Source organism: Lissotriton helveticus, chromosome 4_1, assembly GCF_964261635.1.
Source record: "Lissotriton helveticus chromosome 4_1, aLisHel1.1, whole genome shotgun sequence".
Taxonomy (NCBI): Eukaryota; Metazoa; Chordata; class Amphibia; order Caudata; family Salamandridae; genus Lissotriton; species Lissotriton helveticus.
Window position 1 is genome coordinate 616,001,567 of NC_136063.1, and position 18,125 is coordinate 616,019,691.

General features: G+C 41.9%; 1 protein-coding gene across 2 annotated transcripts in view; it reads right to left on the reverse strand.

Annotated features, from left to right (window-relative positions):
* The window catches only part of NKAIN3 (sodium/potassium transporting ATPase interacting 3), a 2,345,632-nt gene that overhangs the window by 1,215,254 nt on the left and 1,112,253 nt on the right, over nt 1–18,125 (reverse strand). For both annotated transcript variants that reach the window (XM_078685641.1, XM_078685643.1), the window contains exon 3: nt 9,649–9,729. In XM_078685641.1, the coding sequence (XP_078541767.1) occupies nt 9,649–9,729 (81 nt within the window). The remainder of the gene's footprint in view (nt 1–9,648; nt 9,730–18,125) is intronic.

Here is an 18,125-nt window from a genome sequence, read left to right on the forward strand (position 1 = left end):
TTTAGAAGTCTCCTGATAATTAAATGCCCCCCAATCTCGGACATTATTTGGTCTGATAATTTTAGATAAGAGGGGTAGGGACCCCTCATCAACCATAACCAATTAAAGCTGACTCAACCACACCCTATGCTCACTTATTTAAGAATGTAACTGGACTGGTCTTGTAAGAATAGCATTTGCCTAATTATTACACAGCAATCGTTCAACAGATATCAACAATGTTCTCCATCTATAATGATATAGCTCCACTTAATTTAAAGCAACTAAGATTAAAACCCAAACAACTATGGTTCTCGGACAAATCAATGCTAGAAGGAGAGAAAAATAAAGAATGAAAATGCATGGTGAGACCTTGAAGTCTCCAATCCTCTTCACACAGCTAAAACCATTAGGAAAAAAGAACAAGACTAACATCACATTGGTGAAATCTAAGTTCCTTCATCTTCAGAGGCAAATGGTAAAATCAGATAATCCATTGAGAGTTGTACTTCATTTTGTACATTTGTACACTTTAATATTGCATCTACATCAATATTAGTACCCGATCCATCAAATCGCAAATTGCATTGCGTTTCTGTCTGATTTCATAGCAACATTTATTCAGAGACTTTGAAATCCTCATACAATGCCCACAGGAGCCTATCATGCTCAAAGCGATCAATTTTCGGATCTGCTTCAAACCTATAGACTTATAGGACCTCATAGTGATCATATTAACCCTCAAGCCTAACATCTACAATTAGCGTATGTTACTGACTAACAGCATCAAAGTTAAATTCTACATCTTTGCAAAAATTGGCATGACTTAATTATCTGCTATGAGTTAGACATTTTCGCAAATCCCTTGAAGTGTTGCCAAACAATTCCAATTCTTAATGATGAGAACCTATGCTCAAATCTCCCAGCTAACTATCGACCTGTTTCAAAGTTGCCCTACATAGGTAAAGCTATTGTATTGAAAGATATGTTTCTGTATAGCAATCACTTAACATAAATTCAAACATTCCTCTAATTAGCTGACAGCCAGTCTTATGCAAAAGTTGCGTAATTGAGAATCCAAAATTAAAAATCCTGTTTGAAATTCGCTGCATAATAGATTAAGGGGAATCATATCTTCTTGTACTATTAGATCTCACAGCAGCTTTCATTTCCTGGGTACACAGTTACTGTTTTCAGCTCTCGAACATCACACAGGATTCTAAACATTAGTGCTAAACTGGTTTGCGTCATTGAGAATGGTCTCCTACCTCAGTTTGCTGTACTGTAACATCCTGTGTTCTAAATGGCTCCATGCTTTCCTTTTCAATGTATATCTTCAGGCACTGAGCTCTATCTTTCCTGGTACGGGAGTCTCAATGTATTAAAATGCCCGTGATACCAGAGGATACATCTAAACGTCCTCCATACCGGACTTTATTGTGCTTCAGTCAATTGTCATCAAGGTGCAAATATGAATTTCAAATACCTTTCGAAAGATCATGTAAATACCCCTAAATTCATTCTGTTTTGTCAGAAACTCAAAAAAAGCGTTAACAATTATCAAAGAGCTCATGACTGCAGATTTTTCTTCTTTCTCACCCAAGAACCGACTTCTCTTGGAAAATCACCAGTCCAAAACGAGTCACGCACAACAACAATCATTCTCGAGTGGCCACCACCTTTCAGAATACACTGCAACGTGAATCATGACAGAACTACAGTCTGATGTAATTATGCAGATAATTAAATGGTCACCTTCTAAGATGACCAAGGCCAGCTTTAGCACTGGAGGCTCCTGTTGCAACAATCATTTTGGGCACTCTGCCCAATAGCCTCCTTCACGGATGCTCTCACTACCACCCTCCAGCAGTGCCCTTGTATCTTCAATGCCCATCTCACATATGCATTTAATTTGTTTTATAGTGCTATTCTGTTGCAAAGTCATCCTGTGCCCTGGGCACCTCCCAACTTTTTGCTGATTGATACTGGTGGTAACTGACTCTGACTGACCCTGGGCTCTGACTAACCAAGCCCTGAGCCAGTGCTATGCTGAAAGAGACACTTAGAATACAGTGAAACACCTACATACACTAGGGTACACTATGGGTTAGGGTACCCCTGTGATTGGCATGACATACCCTATAAGGCCCTAGTACATAATAGGACAGGAGGATTGAAATTACCTTTAAGTCCCTAGTATATAATAGGGCATGGCAGTTTAGAGGCCAGCAGCCCTTTCTGCACTTGCGCATGTGCACCTTTGTAGCCTGAGGTCAATTTAAAAGTAGCCCTGTTTTACAGGACTGCTTTTAAAAAGTAAAGTGTGCCCAAACGTTACTTTGGTCTTTGGTGCACTTAAAAATGGATAACCTACAATGTCTGGGCATATTAGGTACCCCCAGGGTCTCCCCTAGGTCTTCCAGGGGTGGAGGGTCAGGTATGACATTTCACGCCCCACATTGTGATAAAGTGCTGCACAAAATCGACGTTGGTGCTAGGAGCACTGTGTAGTGAGGTTCTGCAATATATTTACATATTCAGAGCCCCTAAAGTCTCCCCTAGGTCTTCCTGGGGTCAGGGGTCCTGTAGATATAGGCAGAGTACTTATAAAATATGTTTTTATAAGCCCTGGTGCTGGAGAAAAGGTCCAAGTCATTTGTTCCCATTGCAAATCCCCTGACACCTAGGTTAACATGGAAATAAGTTATTAATGAATAAATCCTGCTAGGAGAATGATAAAATTAGCATTAAAAGACTTCCCAGAATGGTACTGATAAATCAAACAATATGATATTGCTAAATGTCTCCTAAAATGTACAGGCAAGAAGTTATAAGACTTTCTTGTTGGTAAACCCAGATTCAGCCTTCCAGTGGTCTGTCCTGATTGGTCAGAGTTAAGTGGATTAGCACGGCTCCTTTGAAGAGGTGATAAAGAACCCCTGGGGTTAACCAGCTCTGCTGGGATGGCAGTGTTCTGTTACAGAGGAATGCCAGAGCAGGGTGTGGAGTCATAAACAATGGACTTCAATGGAAGGGGAAGGCACCAGTGTCATTTACAACTCTCCTATTTTGAACCCAGCCAGATGCTGGGCTTAAGGAAGGAATGAGCAGATGCCAGGGAGAGAGACTATGTAAATTAGCCATCCTAGGTGTGTGTTTAGCGAGCTCTTCACTCCCTGCTGGAAAATCATCCATGATGAATTTGGTGCACTCTGGGACAAAATAGTGCCACACTTTGAAGGGTGTGGTCATACCTTGGGGTGGTACCCTGCCCCCATTGGACAGGAGTGCCCTCATGCTTGACACAGAGAACTTGGAGTAAGTATCTGAGAGGGGCAGGGCCTCTCCGATCTGCTGCTTGAATCCCAGTAGAGCAAAAAGGGCCATGCTGAGAAGTTTGATGTGCATTCCCTAGGGCCTGCACTCCAAAGATTGCGCCTTCCGCACCATCTAGAACCACAGTCCTGTGGACTACCTTGCTTCAAAAGGACTAAAGATTGGACTCCCTACAAGCTACAGGTCAACAAAGCTCACCTGGAACATCACCACCAAGAATCCTCAACCTGGAGCACTACCAGTGGATTTGTAAGGGTTTTGTCCAAGAGGATTGTGGGAACTAAAGTCCTCAACTTTCAAGGATCATCTTGAAGCTTCCAGATTCTTGGAGTAATTTTGAGACACTTTGGGACCCTTTGGGGAACTTCAAGAAGAAGTTCCAGAAGTTTGGATTAAAGCTCCATAAATGGACTAACTCAATCTGGCCAGCCAAGCCGGCGACGCTCAACTGCGAGCCGGACCACCGTCCAGGTTCGTCCCACTGAAAAGCTGTGTAGGTCCTACTTCCAGAGTTTGACCGAGAGTAGGCGGAATCCGAGGCTGGCGAACCCTCACCAAATCTGGCCTGGTGAAGAGCATCGAGGGACCCCGCAGGAAAAATTCCGTAAAAGTTTCTAAGTCTGAACGAAGAAATGGTGACCGGGAGCAACCGCAAGAGCCAAGCTGCCTGCCTTCAACCGTGAGCCGGCCTGGATCTCTGGTTTGTTACGCTGGAATGCTCTGGAGGTCTGACTTCCATAACTTTAACCAGGAGCTCATTGCAATGCAATCCGGCGAACACTCACCAAATCCGGAGTGGCTGAGAGCTTCGAGAGATCCTGGAAAGAAAAGATCCAGAAAAGTTTCTAGGTCAGAAGGTACAAATTTTAACCACAAAATACCGCGAGGGGTAGCTGCACAGGGCTCCATCGTGGTCGGCCTGAAACTTTGACTTTGACTCGATCTATCGTGACCAGATAACCCAATAAGGCGCTATAGGTTTCTAGGTGCTGTATAATGTCAACTTTTTAAAAATTCATATCTACAGTTCCCTACATTGGATTTTTGTCATTTTGGTATAATTTTAACGATACAGATATTTCATTTTTTTATAAATTGGTGTTGTATTTTTATTGTGCATTTTGTCTTAATTATTTACTGAATTGGTGTTTTTAAATGGTTTACATACCTATCTTTGAAGTTTAGCTTGCCTGCTCGCAGCCAAACTACCTGGGGTTGAGCATGGGAATCATTTTCTAAGACCTATTCTGAGCCCTAGACTGTGGTAATGGCCTTATTGCCAGCGGCAGATATACCTTTGCCCCTACTAATAATCCACTTTCCGACATACTCATACCAGTGTAGGGTTTTAGAGCACTTCACATCACACATATATATCATATGTGTGTCAATTAGTCTATAGAAATGTCAAATGTAAATGTCAAAGGTTCTTATATAGCGCCTTATCACCACAAGGTCTCAAGGCGCTTGCTTTGGGAACCTGTCTGGGCTTTTCCCTGTGAGATAACCCCTACTGGGCATCCCCAAGGTGAAAGCCAGGCATCCCGCCGCGGGGGGGGCCATAGTGTTAGATAAGACAAATAATGATTACAAGGTGAAGGAATTACATGTCATGCATACAGGTAATCAGTATATTTTAAGAATATTAGGTCTGGAGAAGCATAAACTCAGGCTTTAAATTGTAACTCAGTGGTTAGGGTTGACTTTACTAATAAGAATGTATTTCTATCGAAACTAGCCATTTTAGCAACATTGGGTAATGAAAGACTGGGGAAAACATAACATTCTAATCTATTACATGCAGTTTGCATACAGCTCTTTGATGGCAGTTTATTGGTCACTGTGCTTTATTAAGACTGCAACATTATGAACTGGAATTAGCAAAAGAATCAATGTGACAGAAGTAGTAACCCCCAGAGCTATCCACATTAGATTCAGGTCTGCGATCTACAAGGTACACTCTTTGGAGCAGGCATATTAACCCTCTGAGTTATTTATGATGAGTCAAAACTGCCACTAGACACAAGTCTGCTCTCTCCAACAGGAACATTAATCACCAGAGTTAGCTTGACATTTTTTTTGTTGCTTGCAAACTGCTGGACACACAAGCAACCCTTAAGTTATTTCTAAGCATAGCGCCCCCCCCCCCCACCCTTGCTCTCCCATGATGTCAGTGCCAGATGCGGCAGCGCAGGGAGCACCGTTCGAAAAACTGCCCTGAAAATGGCATCATGCAAATGATTAATTTGTGTGCAATTTAAGACCTCTTTGTTACACCTTTTGTTTATCTCTTCTAAATAGCTGAATTTACATTTTCTGTCTCTGAGCAGGGGTTCTCCTGATCTGGTCTTTCTCTGATTCTAATATTCTCCAAATTCAAAGTTATAATATTATTGTTATATGGATCTATGTTTTTGGGTATTTACAGTGCCCACATATCCTAGGGAGATGGGGCGCTATAGAAGACCTCCAAGTAATCAAATACATATGACATGCTTTGTCAAGTGGCTGAGAGACTGACCACGAATGTAAGCACGGTGGCAATTTGAGACGAGGTAGATCTATTTTTCCTGGCAATAGGAAATATTTCATAAAATAGTACATGAAGGTATTTAATATTGGCTATGCTGTACTTCAATTAAATTTAGCCTCGGAACCATGGAAAACCTGTGATTTTCAACAATTATCTTATGCAAGCTTATTTGCATATCAGAAAAGCAGATTTTTTGTGTGAAAACTGTCACACTGTTTCTCTCATCTTTAAGCAGGGCAGTTGTGTTTTGACAAAAACTGTTCTAGCTTCAAGAGTTGTTCTTGTATTATAATCTTTAGTTTAGTGCTCTTACACACAACAGCGGCAGCCATCATACATCAGAGGTAGGGGGCAGGGACAGGGGGAGGGGATGAAGACGCGGGGTCAGCAGGCAGCAAAAAATCAAACAAAAAAAAGTACCTTCTTGCCGCTTCCTCTCCGTGTCTCTCCTCCGCAGTCCTCCCGCGCTGACCTGAACAACATGAAGCAGACCCAGGCTCTCAGTCAGCCAATCACAATACTGCCTTAGCAGCGTTGTGATTGGTCTGAGCGCCGTGTTTCAGTGCTCAGACGCTAACTGGGAGCCAGGGCTTGTTCTCCATGCAGGCTGTACTGCAGCCTACATGGAGAACATGAGAAGTGAGCAAGACGGTTTTGGATGGCCCGAGAGGGCCGGCCAAGCAGTCACTGTGCAGTTAGGAGGGTGCATCAACTCCTCCCCTGCCCGCCTCCTTATGCAAAGCTGCACAAGTAGGAGAAAATAAAATGATAATACCACAAGTTATTATCATTTTATTTTCTACTTATTTCACTGCTAAAAAGTAGTGGGCCAGCGTTCCGCCACCTTAGCGTAGGAGCAGCCAATGAGAAAAAAGTATTGATAATTGTAGCTATATAGACACACTGTGCATCTTTGGCGTTCCAACTACATTGATTTGGCAGTGTGTGTAATGCAAGTACAATGCTTGGCCTCTTAAAATATACATCTGCAGTCCTCCTGGATTCCTTATTTTACTCTATGGTGCACCTCATAAAATTCAGCGCACGCGCCTCAATGTATAAATTGTGTTTTTTCAATGAGGTAGTTTTATGGCACAGAATTAACTACTTTCCAAACAATTACTTTAAGTAATATATGAGCCTACTAAAAAAACGATAGGTTTAACGACAACCCAACTTTAAGGTGTTCTAAGTAATTTACACTGTTAGTTGTAAATGTACATTCAACTTTATCCTTTCAGACGAACCTGGAGGCCATGATCTTGAGCCAATTACTTTTATCAAAAGTCCTACACTTTCGTTTGAGCCTAAAGCATTGTTCATCTATGTGGGTGTTTGCATCATTTGCAGTGTGATTGGAAAAAATACACTTAAGGTAGTCCTACATTTTTTTTTCAGGACACATGCAAATTAAATTACAAATTAACATACTTCTATTTATTAACTATCTAGCATTCAAGTATTAAGAAATAAAATACTAAAGGGGCTGTATTCCTAAAGCATGCAATGAGATGTTCTGCAATAGGGCATACAAACCAAGAAGAGAGGCAATACAATTATCGGTTTGTGGAAAACAGTGAAAACTTCTTTTCTCCCTGCGTTTACAATAACACACAAAATAAAAGTATTTAGCCCTGCTCAATTACAGGATAAAAAATATTGGGGCATATTAGCAAGCGGCAGCGATAATTATCGCTGACCGCTGCTAGCGTGAGGAAATCTATCGCCCGCTATCGCCGGCGACAATCTCCATGGTAGCGTTGTATTAACAACGCTTAATGCCATGGAGATAAAAATCCCAGCGATAGCGGGGATTATCGCCGTTTTCAATGGAATATCGCTGGTTTTCCAGCGATATTCATTTGAAAATGGCGATAACCTTGCTGATAGGGCAGGACAATCTTAGCCATGTAATCCACCTCCCATTGGATTATACGGCTAAGAACAGGTCACAAGCAGGCATTAGGAAAGTAGCGTTAACTGTGGTTATAGCGCTACTTTTCCTAACGCTCTGCTTATTAGCGAGCAGCTTGTTAATAGGAGAAATGTCGCTTAGCGACATTTGTCCTATTATTTTGCCCTGGAACGCCCACTTTGCATCTCATTAGAGATGCAAAGCTGGGCGTTATTGACAAGGGCGCAAAATCAGCAAAACACGCGATAGCGTGTCTTTGCTGATAGGATGAAGAAATTATCGCCGCTTTTCGGCCGAAAACGGCCGCAAAAACGGCGATAATTTCAAATCGCCTGCCTTGTTAATATGCTCCACTGTTCCTAACCCCAATACACGTTTATTCAAAATAACCGAACGCAATGTTCATAATCGACAAGCAAGTTTTGTGAAGCTGCAGCATTGCTTTGAGGCTTTAGTCACCGTATGTTTATGTGCAAATGTGTAACTGTGCACTTCTGTAAAATTACCAGGACTCTTGGCGAAATTAGTACAGTTTCCAACAATTAAATTACAGAAACTAGTTTTGAAAATCCTATGTTTCACGGTATGTGCCATTTCATGTTGGATATGGGAAAAAACTGAATTTAGCGTGATTTCTATGTTTTATTTTTTAAAAGCACAAGGAAAGATTTCTAAACGTTGTAGTCAGACATGCAATAATAAAATGTCTATTAAAATGTAATCAATGACATGATGGGATGAAGCCAATTTCATGTTATTTAAATAAAACAAAGATCATTTAAACAAATCGATACCGTCAGCATTGTAGTGAAAAGCAGAGAGAATTTACATTTCAAAATTACATCATAAACAAAATTGCCCTGCAATTCTTTTCAGAACCGAAAGCCCTCGGGTTCTTTGTCATCCAATGAGTAATGGGAATGCACTAGGTGTAATAATGTATTAACCCTGATGTCAATTGTATATAATACTATGTTAACCCTGAGATCAACTATATGCAATACTTTGTTAACCCTGATGTCAACTATGTGCAATACATGAAGCATCTATAAATCAAGGTTTGCTCCTTCACCTGTAACAGATGTATAAGCGTGGGTGTAGGGTGGGCATGGTTAACTTTAGTGGGATGGCAACTCAAGCAGGAACATGGATGTCTAAGTGTTACTAGTGTGCCCATCTGTTGTCCTGACCTATTTGTTTTGCAGACAGAGATCTATGACCGAGAAAAGGGTTGACCATTTCATGTTAGCCAATGATATTGGCTTTCCACGAGGAAGCCTGTACACGTGGCACCTAAGCTTGCACTGATTTTTAGAAAAGTCCTAAAACCACCTTCAGTGATGAATGAAATGAAAAGGAAACTAACTAAACTATACAACAGAAAATCAAGCCCTCACCACGAATCGCATCTTCACCTCATATCCTGGTGACCTTCATCAGGGGAGTCAAAGAGTCAAGACGTGCACACAATATGGACATTTTCGGCTCACTTTCCACTACATTAATTCCAAGGAAATCCATACAATGATGTACACAAACACTGTGAAACCACGTGATGCTGCTATTCTCCGAAGTATCACAAACTTTAACCAAGTGAAAGACTTTCAACTACTTGTACCTAAAACTGATCAGCCAAATACACAGCAACTCAAAGCACAGGGGTAGAGTTCAGCAGGGTATTTCTCACTCAGTTACAGAGTCTGTTTCAGAATGTAATAACACACTTTGATTGCAGAGGAGCACTTTTTGACCATTTAGGGTGATTTTCAAGCTCCAGAAGAACAGAAGATACCCACCCGGAAATCTCCTCACATTTTCATGAACAATACACCATTGATGACTTGTCTCAGTGGCAGAGATCAGCAATAAATAAGGTAAATCTTACCTTAGAGAGTTCTCCTACTTCCAAATAGAAGCAGATAATGAAAACATTCCAGGCAACCCAAATAGCAGTCCACACCGTGTACTATACATGGAATACATAGAAGGAAAAGGAGACAAACACATTTAAATTGTATTATCAAATAGTGACATTGAGCATTAAAGAACATATACTGTGCATTGCATCGCAAATAAACATTAGGACATGGACAGTGGAGTGGTAAAATAGTTAGATGGTGGAGTTGATTAACGTGGAATGCAAAGATGTAGGGGCGTATTTACTAGCCCCTTTCATCACCGCTGCAACACTTTTAATATGGGACAGAGTGATGCACCGGCAGCACAAGAGGCTTATAAATAAGCCCCACAATGTCATTATGTTATTTTAATGGGGGAGACATTACAATATAAAGGTCGGAGATGTTCCCAAGGACCACAAATTAAAAGGGCCGCAGAGTTGTTTGTGGATAGGGTGAGGTTTGCAAATGTCAGTGCTTGTATAGTGATATAGTTGGGGAGGCTCCTCGAAAAGTAGAGAAGTAAAGTGCCAAAAATTGCTTTTAACACCAGGCCAAGGAGTTTGGTCAGTCCACAAATTTCTGTCAAACTTCTGACACAGCCTGATGACTTTCTGGCAGACATTACTTTTTGGGCTCGGGAGGTGTGGATTTATGTATAATCTGTGTGGAGAGGCGGAGAAGAAATACTGCAAGCGGCAATGTTGTGGGTTGTGCCAGTACATAAGCTAACTGATGTCACCAGCATACTGTAATTGTGGTAAGTAGGCTATGCAGCGGCTTCTCTTCAAATTAATGGAGTAAACATTAATATTTGTAATATATTTTGATGCAGATTGAAAAGAAATCACATGTCTAGAAGGAATAACACTTATTAATAGCAGCACATATGAAAAAGAAAGGCTCAATCTAATTAGATGGGCCAAAGAAGGAAGAGGTAAAAGTAGAGATGCAACAAATGGAAAAGAACTTGCTGTGTCCCTTCTTTGCTTAGCAGGTTCAGTGCAGGGCTTGTTTTGTAACGTCAACATAACGTTGTCCCACTTCAAATTGCAGCTGATTATGTGCCTTGGCAAAAACAAACACCCACCCACCTTGAGCAATAATTTCGATCTCCACCAGGACAAACTTGACGCTTTCCAGAAACACCTGCCACTAGAATCCCAAGAGCAAAAGCAACATGATAACCTTTTCTATCAAATTTGGTATGCTATTATCTTCTATTAAGTAGTCTAGAACTGTCCAAAGCATTAAGCTTGATAGGTCCGTAGCAAGATTGTAGTTTTAGGTAGGTTTATTAGGGTTCAGTTACCAGTAGTTGAGTTGTAGAGATGCAGCCCCACCAGTAACAGTCTGCCTGCTGCTCAGCCCATACTCCAACTGTCACACTCAAACATCCAGGCACCCAAACATTCCATTCAAGACCATCACGCCAACATTCCATGCATCACATTCACACTGGCTGATCAGTTAGGGAGGAAGTAACAGAAAGGAACATGTTAAATATAATACAGGCAACAACACCTGAAAGCAAACATCACTGAGGAACTAAATGCCATCAGGAAACTCCCTTTCACATAAGCTGTGCAAATGTGTTCAGAAATGGGGGAAAGCACAGCAATGACCCCCCCCCCCACTCTTACCCTATCTTACTGAATAAAGGAATGAATGGCACAGTTAACAGCAGATATAATAAACAGTCCTCTCACTCATACCAAACCCTGTGCAAGGGACCATGTCATACCCTTCCTTTTTCTAACCCCTATTTGCTAATGGGGCTCAAGCCCTTTGCTCCCTCCGACATGCCTCAGACAAGCACGTTTCCATTGCCTACTTTCCCTATCCTGAGCTTTAGGTGGAACAAGTTAAGACTCACCCCTAGGAGTCAAACTCCAAATTTCAACTCATCATTGGTCTTCTGTTTATGGTATATATCACTGAAAGATGTACGCCCATACAATGAAACAGTATATCATAGAAAAAACCCTTCTATCTGCCCATCAATCGGGTTTCAGACATGTATGATACTTTAAATGTCCTACAAAGGAGCGGGACATGCCTTGATCTGTCGGCAGCATTGGATAATATTGACTATGAAAATCTTGGTTAATGGCAGGAAAAATCACATAGGTATTAGGTTAATGTGTTGCAATGGGTTGCTTAATACCAAAGAAAGAATAGTCTCTATTTGTCAGAATGGAAGACACCATGTTCACCCCTTCACGGTTCATGGTCCAACAAGGCCGAACACCTGCTGCCATCATCTTCATCTTTAACAGGAAGTCTTTAGGAAAAGGGATTTAAGGGTTGGGACTTTCCATGCACCAGTACACTGACATACAGAAGCTGTCCATTAAAAGCACATCTGAGGATACCATCACATGTGTAGCCCAGTGTCTATCAAATAACACAATGCACTTTTAACTAACAATAACAAAAGTAAATTCTTTCAATGGCTTTGTTCCTATTTTATATTCGAAGAAGGAAGGAGTGGGGAGTGATAAGGGGTTTGCTCCCCTTCCCAAATGTCTAACAATACAAAAGCAACAACAGGGAACCCTACTGTGCTTACCCTATCTCTCCATACCAGTCCAGGGGATTGCCCTATGGTGTTATAGCACCTCTAATGCACTGGGATTCTAACAGCCGCGGCCCGTGGAGGGAGTACGTTGGGGCAGGGAGACGGGGAGGGGGAGGGGCAGGGTGGAGGGTGCTAAAAACCGGCATATGGATAATGCAGGTGAGTAAACAATGTAATTAATAAAACGAATTTCGTAGCGCGCACTGCATCGCATTTTGCGATGCAAGGCGAGCTACCAAATTCGTTTTATTAATTAAATTGTTTACTTACCTGCAATTATCCATATGCCGGTGTTTAGCACCCTCCACCCTGCCCCTCCCCCTCCCCGCCTCCCTGCCCCACCGTAACTCCCTCCACGGGCCGTGGCTGGATTCTAAGTGGCATGCCAACTGTTGCTTTTGTATCATTCACTATAATGACCACATCAGAAGATCCTGCCTTCCTTTCCAGGTCTCAATTGAGTGTAGATGTACATCCAATACAGTTTGACTAGTCTACTAGTCCACTTAGATACCCACAAATACCTGGCTGGTGCAGCTCCTCGGTATCTCCAGCTTAAGTAAGAAAATATCCTTCTACCGATCATTCCAAACATCTGTATCGACTTTCCCCTGAGCAAAATCATATCCCTGCATTTCTCCTTTTTTTTAATGAACTGTAGTCCCAACTATTCAACAGACTTTTCTCATAATCCACCTAAAATTTCCTCTGGTATGTCTGAGTTTAGCAAACATGGCTAACACACTGCCTTCCCTTAAAACCACCCGAAAATATTGAATCTACATTAATCATATTTTGATGATTGTTGCTGTCCAAGTATTTCCTAGATTCCCAGAATGTTTTTGTCTAAATACATATTACTGTTCTGCCTTTTCTATTAGCATTACCTCTAGTACCGTGTTCCGTCTCCCGATATGGGCTGATTTGCTCTATAGAGAGCAACCACAAATTAAATAAACTGTAATATAATATAAATTAACCTAATTCTCGGCACTAACCCAATATCTGATGCACCTATTATTCATTAAGTGGGTCATTAAGTCACAAATTAACCAATTCCTTGTTGATAAGATTCTGCTGATTTGCAATTTGCGCTGATTTGAGAAGAAATATCTGACGCACAGGGAGACGTTTTACTGTTTTTATTTCACCCTTGAGGTGGCCCACTCCTATCTGGACTGATTTTGATGTTCTGACTACCGTAGACTTCAAAATCAGAGTACTCCTGAAAGCTAACTTTCCATCTCTATGATTTGTTCCTGTTAAACTATTCAGAGGATTATATCCTAAAGTCTTACAAATAAACATCTCCTTCTCTGGATGTGTGTGCACTCCATAATTTCCAACCCATGAAAAATGTGCCATTTTGGAGAAACTGCTACAAAAGACTGAATTTCTGCAGTTACCGTCTCCCATAGGTCGCTATAGTTTATTATAACTCTAGTCAAGGCTTTGGCTCACATGTACTACTGAGTTTTCCATTCTAATGCTGATGGTAGGAAAAGCAGTATCCTGATGCTGCTAGATCTCTCAGCAGATTTTGATACTTTTGACCTGAGGACACCCACGTTTGTTCTTGCAGATGACACTGGATTGGAAGAGAGGCTCCTTCAGCATCTTACAGAATTTCTCCAGGACTGCACTGTTGTGTAAGGTGTCACATGCCTCAATTATGTCACCAAGTTTCTTTCAATTGTTCGTAGAGCTGTTGGGACCTTGACTGCTGGCTGCATGGTCTCCTTTCATCAGTATGCCACTGATTTCCAGATATGACTACAAGTGCTATCAGAGTTGTATGCCGAGGGGCTCAAACTTTGCTACAGATGTTTGAGGCCTAGATGAAAGTTGCCTGGTTAAAATGTATACAAGAAAGACCAGCCATGTCTATGAGTCTTAGTGGTCTGTCTTAAACAAGAGGGCATTCAATACACTACCATTGAGTCAAACAAATGAGTTGGCTTTGTTCTTGACTCATAACTTTCGTTTCAGGCATTTGTAGGGAAGAAGGTTCCAGATTCTCATAAACAGTTGTTCGTTTTGAGCAACATCAAACCATTTCTTCTTGATAGGCTCTGGAATGGGGTAGAAGTGTTTGTATTGCCTCAATGTAGGTGTGGAACTGCTTTTTATGTGCTCTTTCGTAAACCACCTTACAGCTTTTAGAAGGTGTATCAGTTTAAGAGCTCAACCAATTGTGGGCACCAGCCGATGTAAGAGTATCACTGTAATATTAATAACTTCAAAGAGGTCACTTCCAGATTTTTGGGCAACATTGATAACATGCTGCTTGGTCCATAATTTCTTGGTGCTCACGTATTCATCGTACATGGCAATCAAAATGCATGTGGGTTGGGTCTCGCTGTAAGGAAACAGGCTTTTTTGCAGTTTTCCCCCCACTCTTTGCCCCTATTTGGACTGTTAGCTGCTCGTTTTTCAACTCTGAGAATGCACTAAGGCCTGCTAACCAGACCCCAGTGCCAGAGTTCTGGCTCATTATAAAAAGTGTTTCGAATAGGATGTTCTCAATTGACAAGTCCTGCCCAAGTATATGATACCCAAGGTCCCAAGGTCATGTAAGCAGAGTGTCCACCCAGGACAGCATCACTGTTTGTGCCACCCAGAGTGTGACAAATGACAAAATGGCCACACGCCTGCCACTGCATACTGGAAGAGCAGTGTGGACACTGCTAGACCTTCCCTTAATAATATATGTAAGTGTCCACTAAGAAAGTCCTATCGAGCCCTATGGCAGGGATCTGTATAATTATCAAGCAAAACATGTAGGTGTGTATGTGCCTTAGCAGCAAAATCCTTAAAGTTATCATTTTGTGGAGGAAAGTTAGTAGCCCTATTGTCTAACACAGGGTTACCAACTGGCATCTAAGACTGGCTAACGTCTGGGTTGGGGTGCCTAACTGGGTACTGTACGGTACTAAATTAATTGTGGCATTAAATCTGACTTGATGTCCAAGTGAAGATTAATGCCCCTATTAAAGTTGAGCAACTTATAGAAAGTTGCCACTCTGTGCCTCACCTGGTCCAGTGACTTTGTACAAGCCTGGGCCAACAGACAGCTTCATGCCCATCTGGGAAGACATGTGAATGACTCCCAGGATTCGGAGCAAAGGCAGTTGTTGCAGAGTAAGGTGTAACCTCCTCTACCAGGAAGGTGACTCTAGGTGTTACCCCAAAAGGCAAACTTCAAAGGGAAGCCTCCTTTGAAAGCCCGTCTATGACAACACACCCAAGCAGGATGCCTTTTGTTCCTGCAGACAAGTTGGAGACAGCGACAGAGAGGAAAAACCTTTCCTTCAAACCGGCTTTCCTGTGGGCGAGTAGCCCTTAGATAGCCACATCTCTGAAGTGGGCTACCAAGCTCCTCACAGGTGAGGGAAGGTTCAGACATCTTGAGAGTAGCAAGAAAATCGCACTCTGGAATAGCCAAATGCCACATATCACAGGAACTTTGTCACCAAAGAGGAGGGAACTAGAACATTAGCTAGTAACCACATTGTCTTCCTGGGGCACTTTCCCAGGATAAAACGGACACCCCTAGAACCCTGAGCATCAGCACAGACCGGATTTAGAGAGAGGACCTAAAGAGGACTGCTCTGCTGCCTTTGAAGCTGCATGAAGAGAGGTTGCATCATTGGAAGGACTGCACTTGCTGCTTGGGCTACTGGGGTTGGACTGTGCCTGCAGTTCCTGACTTGTGGAAAATTTGACCCCAAGACTGAAGCAATGACTCCAAGGGTCAGTCGGCTGGCTTCCTGTAACAGCACATGGGACATCCAAGCTGAGGAAGCCCAAACCGGCAAAATAGTAGCCACTTCTGAGGAATCACCACTGGCACCACCAAGAGACAAATCCGAGAGAGACAAAAGTTGCACCCATGTATGCTGGACTCAGAATTGCTATCAGAGACTGGATTCATCTACCAACGGGGACACTAGCCACCACCAAGCATATTCCTGTGACTGCTGCATCGCGAGATCAGTAGCCCGGCTGTAGCTGGCCTTCTACTATTGCAAAGTGGACATGGTGGGACCCCAAGTGCCATGGTCAAAGTCTCCTTACCCTACAGAGGAATCAACTGAACTTCACCCGTGTCGACCACATACCATGAGGAGCATCTTTGAACATCTATTTCTCCTGCATCCACAGTATCAGGACCACTCCATTGTCATCTATGGCAGTCATTTCCTGAAGGCTGGAACTAGACTTGAAAAGGCTCCGTGCCCAGGTAACTGTCCAGAGAAACCTTACTGGACTCTTAGGCCTCTGCCCTGTCAGATTTGGTTGCCCAAGCTGGTCCGGAGTCGCCAAAATGTTTCAAACTTTTTAAAAGTTTGCAAAGTTTTTGTTGACCAATGCTTGTTTGTGCTTCAATTTAAAAGTATTAATTTCTTCAAAAAACTATATCTCCAGAACCCTCGAGTGGATTTTGATGATCAAGAACTCTCTAAATGTATACAACTATGCTCAATGTTATACCTTGTTGTCATCTCTTTCTTGTTGTGTGATTTTCGTTGTTAATTGCTGTTAAATTATTTACCCTAAGGCATACAGCCTTGCTGATCGAAGCCACATCCACCCAAGGTTGAGCTTAAGGCCTGCAAACGAGCCTGACTGGATCCAAGATGGTAATTGCAAATATACTCTACAATAAAACCCCACAGCCATATCTTCTATTACACCCAAATCCTCACACTCACCTTCGAGAGAGTCAGGAGTTCATGTGTTTAGAGGTACCAAAAGTCCAAAAGCCAGTCCCTTCACAGAGGGCTTTGTCCTTGGCAGCATTATGGTGCTGGACTCCTTCCCTCTCATCAATATGCCTAAAGCATTCCTTCACGTGTTTCTTAAGAGGACTTAAAAATATAATTTTTAAAGGTGACTTTCATTCCTCTTTCTTTTACATTTACTAGTATGCCTGTTCATTTTATTTGGCGGGTTATTGATGACATTTATTTTTATGTAAGGTATGAGTGCACTTTTATATGATTTTTATTGATGGTGTGCTGTCTCCCATTAGCTGTCTGGCAACATCACCACAGCACAAAAAATAACAATATTAGTAAATTAAATCAATCTCTGTGACATTCCTGATAGACATGTTTGGTCAGGGCGCTTCATGGTGTTGAGTGCACAGATTGATAACTTTTCTAAAATACTCGTTTGGGACAGTCTGGAAGCCATTCTTTGAGTGGGATCAAGGGGCATTTTTTTTTTTAAATTGGGAATCTTGCAATAAATTATCATGACAATTGTGATCGCATATGAACAAAAAGCTAGCTGAAAATGTAGAACGCTTCAGTTGCTGAAATTATGAGCCTGCACCAGTGTAAGATCTCAGAATCCTCAATTTTCATGAGATACCCATCTGTTTGACCAAATTACCATGTCTTCCTTCTTCTATAATGACTACATAAAGAGGGATATTTTGTCGTGAAAACAGCACTCCGAACCCCTAAAATCTTCCACCCCAACTCTCTAAATTACCCTAAGAACAAACCTACAATCTAAGGTGACCAACATTTATTGTGAAGGAGGATGTAATTAGAAATGGGAATTAAAAATTTTAAGAAGCAGCTAGCAGTCCCAGTCCTCATTATGTGGTGCTTTAATAACTTCAAACGTACTTCCAAGCCAAAGCTGCAATTGCATTATTCCTCGTGTAGGGCACAACAAACTCCTGTGATTGCAAATGCTGCAATTCATAAAATCACAGGATTCATGACTACAAAGGGGCGATGAGAAGTGTGCAAAATCCCTCGCAAGAGTCTTTCCACCTCACAAAAGGGGATTTGTAGGTCATAATAAATTGCTATTAGGAAGGAGCCTGAACTCCCCTGATTGGGAATTCTGTTGGGCAGCCTTGGG